This window comes from Antrostomus carolinensis, unplaced genomic scaffold (assembly GCF_000700745.2).
Source record: "Antrostomus carolinensis isolate BGI_N321 unplaced genomic scaffold, ASM70074v2 scaffold11267, whole genome shotgun sequence".
In the NCBI taxonomy this organism is placed as follows: domain Eukaryota; kingdom Metazoa; phylum Chordata; class Aves; order Caprimulgiformes; family Caprimulgidae; genus Antrostomus; species Antrostomus carolinensis.
This window is the reverse complement of record NW_010326690.1, coordinates 9,946-20,111: the sequence shown is the minus strand read 5'-3', so window position 1 is coordinate 20,111 and position 10,166 is coordinate 9,946. Positions and strand designations below refer to the sequence as shown.

Below are 10,166 nucleotides of genomic sequence, written 5' to 3'. Positions count from 1 at the left end.
GAGTGTGCCCAGAGAAGGGCAACGGAGCTGGGGAAGGGTCTGGAGCACAAGTGTGATGAGGAGCAGCTGAGGGAGCTGGGGTTGTTCATCCTAGAGAAAAGGAGGCAAAGGGGAGACCTTCTGGCTCTCTACAACTACCTGAAAGGAGGTGAGGTGGCTGTCAGGCCCTTCACCCAAGTAATAAGTGATAGGACAAGAAAAAACGGCCTCAAGTTGAACCAGGGGAGGTTCAGATTGGATATTAGGAAAACTTTCTTCACTGAAAGGGTTGTCAAGCACTGGAACAGGCTGCCCCGGGAAGTGGTGGAGTCACCATCCCTGGAGGTATTTGAAAGACATGTAGATGTGGCACCTTGGGACATGGTTTAGTGGTGGACTTGGCAGTGTTAGGTTTATGGTTGGACTTGATGATCTTAAAGGTCTTTTAAAACCTAAATGATTCTATGATTCTAAATTTACTATATTCTCAAGCAGACTGAATACCACACCAAATGTGGATATTTGCAGAAAAGCAAAGAGTCAACTCCAGAAATTTCACTTTCACAACAGGACCATAACCCAAAAGGCCCAAGTTCAGAGGACAACATCCCACTCTCCCTCTTTCACCCCTAAGCCAACAATTGCAGTAACAGATATGGGAAATCCACCTATAATGCCAGTCAGAACAGAGATGGCAGATTTAATGGGTCTTGAGTTCAGCTATTCCACAGAGTAGCTAAACAACTCTTAGATGATGAAGAGAGGTCCCTGAATAAAAGAAGTTAGAGTCTCTGCTATACCACCAAGTTTCAATCATGAGCCTCTTGGGCACACATTTTTAAATATTAGGTGACTAAAGATACAAGCAGAGACCAAATTCCCATTGTTCATTTTAAGGCAGTTACGCACTACGCAACATGAAATGCTACTTACTATCTTTTGCACATTTTTAGGTGCCTAAATACTTCCAAAAATTCTTCCTCATTTTCTGCACTGCCCCCATTCCTATTTCCCATTTCTAAGGCCAGCAATTCCTAAAGAAAAACACATTAAAATGTAAAGATTACACCACCTGTCAGTAGTGGGAGTCATCTGAGGGGAGAAGAGAGTTAGATGACAATAGACAGATAACAGGTGATAGAAAATATGTAGGTGAGGTCTAGGATCAATTAAATGTAATAGCATACATGAAAGTGAAGAAGCTGACATTGGTGGACAAATCACAGAATCACAGAATGTCAGGGATTGGAAGGGACCTCAAAAGATCATCCAGTCCAATCCCCCTGCCGGAGCAGGAACCTAAACAAGATTACACAGGAAGGCGTCCAGGTGGGTTTTGAATATCTCCAGAGAAGGAGACTCCACAACCTCCCTGGGCAGCCTGTTCCAGGGCTCTGTCACCCTCACTGTAAAGAAGTTTCTTCTGAAATTTAAGCAGAACCTCCTATGTTCCAGCTCACACCCATTGCCCCTTGTCCTATCATTAGGCATCACTGAGAAGAGCCTGGCTCCATCCTCGTGCCATTCACTCTTAACATATTTATAAACATTAATGAGGTCACCCCTCAGTCAATAGAGGGGGGACATCCAGGGACCACTTTATCTTTAGACAGTGGAAAGTGTACCACTAGAGAGAGTTATTACTTAGTTTGTTGGTCACAGGTAGTCACTAGTTGGTTGCAGTTTTTAAGCACACTTTCGTATTTTTATGCCAACTAGAGAATAGCCACGTCTATAATTAAAGAAAACAGAGAGTCACAGTCTCTGGTTTCCAAAGAGAGAAAAATTTTGAAACAGTCAATACCAGACAGTTATGAAATAACTCTGGAATAACTAGAACTCAGTCAGGATCTCTGGTGTGAGACAAGAATCAACCAACACCTTTAAGAGGCATGAAAGGATTCCTACTCAGCTGATTTGCAAACAGGAAACAAACATGTTCTTCCCTTCTGTTGCCTTGGAGCTGGCAAATCCAGTGTAAATGGACCTTTCCTGTTGGGGTCTGTAATAAGAAATCATACTTTGCACTTAGCTCTTTGGGTTTTTTTGTTTGTTTTTCTTGGTGGTATATTTTTACTGTCTTCATTGTTAGTATCTAAAGAACTAGGGACACTATAGCTTGTTTTACTTTCAGTGGAGTATAAGGCCATGTGAGAGTCCAAATCACAAAGATTTAATGAAGGGCAATGAAGGATACTTTTTCTTCCTAACGAATCAGCAAGAACTTGCTTTCTGTGAGACTTTAATCTACCCCAGCTTTGAGCTTCCTCAGACTTCCTGTAGACAAAGGAATCAATGAAAAAACGCAAGCATAAGGGGGAGATGAATCCAGAACCCAGTCGACTGTAATCATTAGAAAAATCTCAGGACAGAAAGTAAGAACAGCAAAAATCCTCAACCCTAGAATGTAAATTTGGTTCATGTATTAGAAACTGTGTTACAGAGCGTAAAGATCAGGTCTGTGTTGGAATATCATACAGTGGGAAGAGAAAAGTTGAGAAAAGGCAGTAGGAGATGAGGGGACACTGGAGATCTTTTGAGACCAATAAGGGATTTTTCATTATTTTTTTGTCTGAGTTCTCTCTAATCTTATTAACTTTAATACCAGCAAGCAATGCTTGAGGCTGAGCTCACCAAAATAATAAGCGTTATCATTGCTTCAGGCAACTTAAACTCTAATGACTGAGGACCTGGACTCCTTCGAGCAGCACAGAGGCAGAGCAAGAACACTGGAAGCAATGGGAAAAAAGAAGGAATATTTAAGTAGGAGAGAGAAAGAAAGAGGCAAAAACCCTGAGAAGCACCTGGAAGCTTTTTCAGCCTCCAACCTGAAGAAGGAGGGCCTAATGCCACAGCACCAAACCAGTCCCTCAGCGCTGCCACAGCAGTCTCTGTACTTACAGATGCAATGCAGTGACAGCACACAGCACAGTCCGTGTTTAGTCTGTCTGGGACCCAGGGAACTTAAGAGAAAAACAAAATCTTTGAAAAAATAATTATTTTTATATTCATTACAAGCAAATTCTCTATGTTCTGCACTATGAATGAGGCTCTAGACAGGTTCTCGTAAACCTGTCTAGAGGTTTCAAAGATAGAGATCTCAAAAAAGGCAACTCGTAACACAATCTCCAAACTGTCAGATTCACTGCTGATAAAATATTCTTTTTGTCACTTCAAACTTTATTTCTAAATGACTATACTAAAAATAAGATAATTACAAAATATAATATTGCAACTCAGAAGCTATTTTTTCACAGTTTCCTATCCAAAACAGCTTAAATCAACAGAGGAGAAGTTATTACTAGTACTCAAAGACCACAAAATGCATTTAGAATATGAGGTTACATATAGCCTTAACTCAGGAAAGCACCTCAATCCATTCTTGTTTTCCGGAAAAGGGAAAGCCTTCCTGACTCAGGGCCTCTAAAGCAGAGGTATGACATATCATATAGCTACTACTTGGGCATACAGTAAAGATTTGACTGGTTTGTCTCAAAAATTCTTGAACTCCACAGCAAGTCTCATCCCAATATGTATTAAAAATAAGCCAGTTCAATTGAAAGTGCAATTCTCCTTTAGGAGCCAAGTTGTCTCTGTTTTCCTACATCATTCTTGCAGCAAAATAGTCACATGTTGAAATGGAAACATGATGACAGTACCCCACACTTTTTGGTAATTCACAAAGTTCACACAAAATATTAGCACTCACCAAAAATAATGTTCTGGTTCATACAGTTATGAAAACATTCTACTGATTCTGAAATACCTCTGATATTTCTCATTATGAAATACACAGGCAGAGCAGCAGCTCTGCAATTGTAAAATACCCTCATTCATTTCTGTAAGCTATGAATTCAATACTAATACCACTGATATTTTAACATCAATATTATTTGCTAGCACATGGAACTTGCAGACAAAGCATTATAAAACAGACAACTCAAGTGCTTTTTGGATGTGATTAGTTAATCAAAAATTCAGAGATTCAAAAGCTGTTCTGGGTCACGGCCCTTCTCAGGACTGTATTTTTTTCCCCCAGGATTACTTTAAAACTGCATCCAATCAAATTATAAAAAACATGTGCAATGAAGCATCTGACACTTCCCCTGGGAGACCTTTCCATAACAAGTTGTTGTTTTCCCCAAGTTGAATTTTAATGTCATTTCATCCCGTTGCCCATTCTTGTGGAAGAAAGGAGAAAGAGTCTCCAGGGAAGGCAACAGGGAAAAAAAAACCCAAACAATTGCTAAAGTACACTGAAATAGTATATAAAAGCAATTCAGTTGTTAAGTATGCTGATGAAAGGGCAACTATGAAGGTAAGGGTTAACTTAAGTCATAAAAGCAGCCTCCCAGCTTTGTCTTCTCCATCAGCATGGAAGAGTCACAGACACACATAGGTGGCTCCTACAAAAAAATATCAGTATGAAAACACTCTCGGGTTATCACTCCATAAATACACTTCTGGGAAAAGAACCAAAGTTCCCTTAGAATTTCTTAAATTCTTACTTCCCAGAGTAGGAAGAAAAGCACTTTGAAAGTTATTATTACAGTCTTGAAAAGGAATCAGCCGTGATGTCTTCCACTTCTCATAAACAAATGAAACTACCATACTACACCATAGTTTAACAGAAACATTGCCCTGAGAACATCCAATGAAAGATGTTGCTAAGGGAGATATAATAAAATATTTCATTTAGTCTTTCTTCCCTCACAACTTAATAAATAGCATCTTGCTGCTTATTTAACATATCCTACAGCTAAGGAATATATTTGCTCTTTTTTATTCCTTCATCTTCTCCATTGCTAGCAAGAATTGGTGAAAAGACAGTTTAGAGAATTAGTGCAGGATGTGTACGCAGACAGCTATTTTGAAAACATTATAAAACCAAAACATGTTAAACACAAAATTTCTGGAAGGTATGATACAAAAAGAGACAAGAGAAAGCATTTCACAGTCATCATCAGTGTCAGCCACAGAAGCAAACATTTGTTGTCTAAAAGATATACATCTTGTAATGTAAAAGCCAAAATCAGTAATTAAACAAAAATCATAGATACCATCCAGGAAATATCTAGTCCCCACTGTTGTCAACAGAGAGACTCCTAAGTAACACCAGAGGGAAGAGGATGTAAATTTTATCTCTTTCTTCAGAATCTCAGAATCAAAAAAAAGGTATGGTGATGGCCAGCAACAGCTATACACTAAAGGCCAAATTAATTTAGAAAAGAAAACAGAAATAATTTGTTAATCAATAGAAAGACGACTAAACGAGCTTGAATAGATTTCATGTGTCCTCATCTGCAATGTCCTTTCGGCGCTGGGCCCGGAAATGACGCTCTATATTTATTGTCACTTCCCTCTGCAAATTTCTGCTGTTAGTTTTTCCAGCTGTTCTGATCCAAGGGTGCTGAAGTACTTGTCGTGCTGTGTAGCGCTTCTGGGGATCCACTATCAACAGCCTGGTTATGAGGTCTTTTGCTGCTATTATGAAAGAAAGAAAACGAGAGAGGGGAAAAGAACAGTGATGTGATGATGCTGACAGTTATACCTACACAAAATGTCCTTTTTATTTTTTCTTATTAGTTTTACCATAATGACTTTTATGACTATCACCAGGAGATATTCTAACAACTGGATTTTAGAACTAGCGACAGAAGATGTTAAATTTCCAACGTATCTTTTACTGGTATCATTCTCCCTTCGAAAAGAGAGGAGAAAGTGAAGGGAATTTAATCTTGAAGGCACACTGAAGGCATCAGGCTAGGTGTTCAGATTGACAAGAATGAGCATTGGGTGTCTCCTCCCTCAAGGAGCACAAAAGTCTTAGAATGCCATTGAGTATGTTTTTTAAAAGACTGTACAGAGAGAGGGGTTTTAGGGTTTCTGATTTTGAAGAGTGCACAAAAGACACTGTACTAGCATGCAAGAAGGAAAAAAAACTATATGCAGACCTCATTGATCTCAATAGAAAATACACACTGTGTTCTGCAGAGCAAGGATTTAATTCTCAGCTTTTGAGATTTTTGTGTCCATCTTCACAATCTAACATAACCCTGGAGATTATTTTGGTACCTTTTTCTACAGAGACAATTCATATAAGCAAGGTGAGGAAAATCCTTGCTCTTACCTCAGAAAGGGAGCAACCCATTAAATCAATCAGACCCACTATTCAGATTCACAGCCACCAGTACTACCAGAGGACTAAATCCACATTTAAAGCAAACACAGAATCACACAAAAGAGACTGGTAAGACACCCCCAAGTTCATTGAGCTCACTGTCCTGAACAAAAGGGAGTTCCTCCCACTCCAGGAAAGAAGTCTATCATTTCTTACATCTGCTATACATTTTGAATCTTACCTGCAGAAATATTGTCCCAGTATGGGGAAAGGAACTCGTAGTGACCCAGCTGTATGATCTGAAACAGCTCTTCCTGATCACGTTCCTGACTGCGAAAAGGGGGGAAACCGCAGAGCAGAATGTAAAGGATCACCCCAGCTGCCCACATATCTACTTCGAGCCCATAGCCTAAGGAAGAAAAGACAAACCAAAAGTCCTGTTTTAGAAAGAAAACTCACAAGTGATAGGGAACTGTTTCTTTTTCATTCTATTTTCCAAGAAGCACAGACGCTCTGCTCAGTTTCTCAAAAAGATGAAGTCAGCAGAAAAATAAGTGGCTGGTACACCATGCTTACAAGCTGAGCTACTCTGCCAGTTCGTAACTACAGCTCTCACAAAGTGCCTCTCTTCTTCAACGTGTTTAACAAACAGTCTCACAAGGCCAGTGTCAATTAGAGACTAATTGGGAAAACAAAGCATGTATTTTTAAAATAGTCCTCCTCAGTTTCCCTTCAAAAAAGTACTAAGAGAGGGCCAAGTTTCCATTGAAATTCGATATAAATGGAGATGTGCAGCCCAGCTCCACAGAACAAAACAAAGAAATAGCTTTGCTTGAGTCATGACCAAAACTGACTCATTTTCAGGTCTGAGTCTTTTTGGATATGAAATCTCCAAAATATCTTCCGATGTGAAACATGTTTTGACTTGTAACACAAGTTTAACATATATGTTCACAATATTTTTGAACCATTAGAGGCCTTGGAAAGTTGTTTGGGTTACAGTCATGAAATGAGGCTGACTATCCTCAGGTTGCAATATGAACTTTTGCTCATTTCCCCATTTCAGCAAGTACCATCTAAGATATTTTCTGGCTTGTCTGCTTGGAAATCAGTGTTATATTACCATAAGCATTAACAATGCAAATATGACTGATGTCACACTTGTATCTGTCAAAGGCTAAGAGGTTTCCTTTCCTTTCACAGATTACACTGCTAGCCAACATCCTACCCTGCAAAGATGTAGTACTAGGTTGAAACATTCTGGAATATTTCCATTATTAGAAAGTTACGAGTAATTGTGTGATTTGCAACAAATTATAAATAAATATACTCACCCTTCTCTGCAAGTATTTCAGGGGCAACATACGTTGGTGTTCCACACACAGTAAATATGGGTTTCGTAACCTGCTTTGCAAGGCCAAAATCTGCTAGTTTCAGTGTAGTAGATTTATCTGCATTATGCTGAACCTATACTCAATGAAAAATACATATATTTAGTCCGGATGCACTTTAAGACAAAGAAAAAGGAATTAGTTAATAATAAACATGAAGAAGTTCTAATAACAGTGCCTTCAAGTAAAGCAATGTGAAATGGAAACAGTATTTTGACAAACTATATTCAGAAAGTGGGTTTTTGCTCCATATACTAAGAGGGTGTATATATTTAAGAGACCAAGAAATCATGGAAAAAGAAACTCTGCTCTATAAACTCTGGCACACTGTAATTTCCAAGAAATGAAAAGAAGGAAGACAAAAAAAACCATGAGTCAATTAAATGTTACTATTTCTCCTTGAGAAATTAAATTCTTCTTTTCCCCTGGGAAAGCGAAGAAGAAAGCTGTGGGCATCTTTATGCCTAGATGCAATATTCCCAGGTAAGCTCCTGACTTTACAGTGTCACTTGAAAAGCATACCTCCATCATACTGGTCTAACAAAAACAAACAAAAAACCCCCAACCAAACAAAAGCTTTACTTTCCTTGCAAATTACTCTGCTACTCTATCTGCTGCTCTGAAAATCACAGAATCACAGAATCACAGAATAAATGAATCACAAAATAAATGAGTCACGGTCATTACATAGTAAGAATTGGAGAAATGGATCCGTGTAGAATGTCCTCCTAAATGGGTCTTTTCAGCAGTTCCCATCTCCTACAGCTACCTGGAAATTCATCAAAACACTTCCCCTCATTCTAATTTTGTAGGCGTGGGTCTTTAGCATTAATTTGTAATGCAGTTAATGAAACACTATTTTAAGAAACAAAATATGTCAGTGACATAGTGGTATCCTCAGCAAGACTGCAGACACCAAACTGAGTGGTACGGTTGACACACCAGAGGGACGGGATGGCATCCAGAGGGACCTAGACAAGCTGAAGAAGTGGACCCATGTGAACATCATGAGGTTCAACAAGGCCAAGGGAAAGGTCCTGCACCTGGGTCAGCGCAATCCCCAGTATCAATACAGGCTGGATGAAGGATGAAGGATGAAGGCAGCCCTGTGGAGAAGGACTTGGGGGTACTGGTGGATGAAAAGCTGGACATGAGCCGGCAATGTGTGTTCACAGCCCAGAGGCCAATAACTGTATCCTGGGCTGCGTTAAAAGAAGCATGGCCAGCAGGTTGAGGGAGGTAATTCTGCTCCTCTACTCTGCTCTGGTGAGACCTCACCTGCAGTATTGCGTCCAGCTCTGGAGTCCTTAGCACAAGACATGGACCTTTTGGAGCAGCTCCAGAGGTGGCCACAAAAATGATCAGAGGAACACCTCTCCTATGAAAAAAGGCTGAGAGAGTTGGGGTTGTTCAGCCTGGAGAAAAGAAGGCTCCAAGGAGACCTTATTGCGGCCTTTCAGTACTTAAAGGGGGCTTATAAGAAAGATGGGGACAGGACTTTTAGTAGGGCCTGTAGCAACACAACAAGGGGGAATGGTTTTGAAATAAACCATAGTAGATTCAGACTGGATACAAGGAAGAAATTTTTTACAATAAGGGTACTGAAACACTGGTCCAGTTTGCCCAGAGAGGTGGTCAGAGCCTCATCCCTGGAAATATTCAAGGTCAGGTAGGACAGGGCTCTGAGCAACCTTATCTAGTTGAAGATGTTCCTGCTCAGTGCAGGGGTATTGGACTAGATGACCTTTAAAGGTCCCTTCCAACCCAAGACATTCTGTGATCCTATATTCAAAGGCCAAGTCATGAAGAGTGTAGCACTATAACTAAACACATCAGTATTCTTCATACTGGTGACTGATACTCAAATATTATTTAAGAGGTAAAAAATGTCAAGAAATGACTTTTTTTTTCAATGAAAAACAATTTGTCTCTGGAACTATGGGAAACAGATCAGCTAAAATGTCTGCAAGAAAGGCAAGAAAATCTGGACTCTGGTTTTAAATGGACAAATGATAATGCCACAGGTATACTTCATGCTTTAACACCTCATACTTTGCCACTAGACAGTGCTTGAGAAAGCCAAAAATTCAAGATGGTCTCTATTACAAGACAACTAAGTGCACAGATGGGACAAAATTTGCTCTGCTACATTACAGCTGACTAATCCCCATTTATCATCTTTATATAGAATCTGTAAGGAATCATCCAATTTCAATTAACCAAAAGGTTTGGGTTTTTTTCTTTCTTTTTCCTTTTTTAAAGAAAAAATATTACATTACAAAACCATACATTACAGCCTACCAATCCCTTTCTACCTTATTTATAGAAAATATAAGCACTCATCTAGTTTTAATTAGGTAAAACATTTTGGGATTTTTTTTCTCTTTTTCTAAGAAAAAAATATTTTTCAGTATGAAACTGAAAATAAAGTTTATTACAACCAAGCAGTCAAAACTTCTGCAAGAAAAAGCTAAAATGCCATAGCCATTTTCCCTATGACATTCAGCAACTTCATGATGATTTTTTTTCCCAGGATACAGCAGACAAAAATGAAAAATAAATTACAAAGGTAACAGTTCCTTTCTAGAGCAGCATTTCTCCACAGGATTTATATTCTAATATTAGGGGTAATAGTGACAGAATGCTACAAAAACCTCACAATTGAAATGCTTAAT

General features: G+C 39.1%; 1 protein-coding gene across 1 annotated transcript in view; it reads right to left on the bottom strand.

The window, feature by feature from the left end:
- Positions 1-5,245: 5,245 nt before the first annotated feature.
- Positions 5,246-10,166, bottom strand: part of DCLK3 (doublecortin like kinase 3) — a 12,105-nt gene continuing 7,184 nt past the window's right edge. The window contains exons 2-4 of the mRNA XM_010171670.2: positions 7,435-7,567; positions 6,342-6,509; positions 5,246-5,463 (exon numbers count right to left, since the gene is read on the bottom strand). Of these exons, the coding sequence (XP_010169972.1) occupies positions 5,267-5,463; positions 6,342-6,509; positions 7,435-7,567 (498 nt within the window). The 3' untranslated portion in view covers positions 5,246-5,266. The remainder of the gene's footprint in view (positions 5,464-6,341; positions 6,510-7,434; positions 7,568-10,166) is intronic.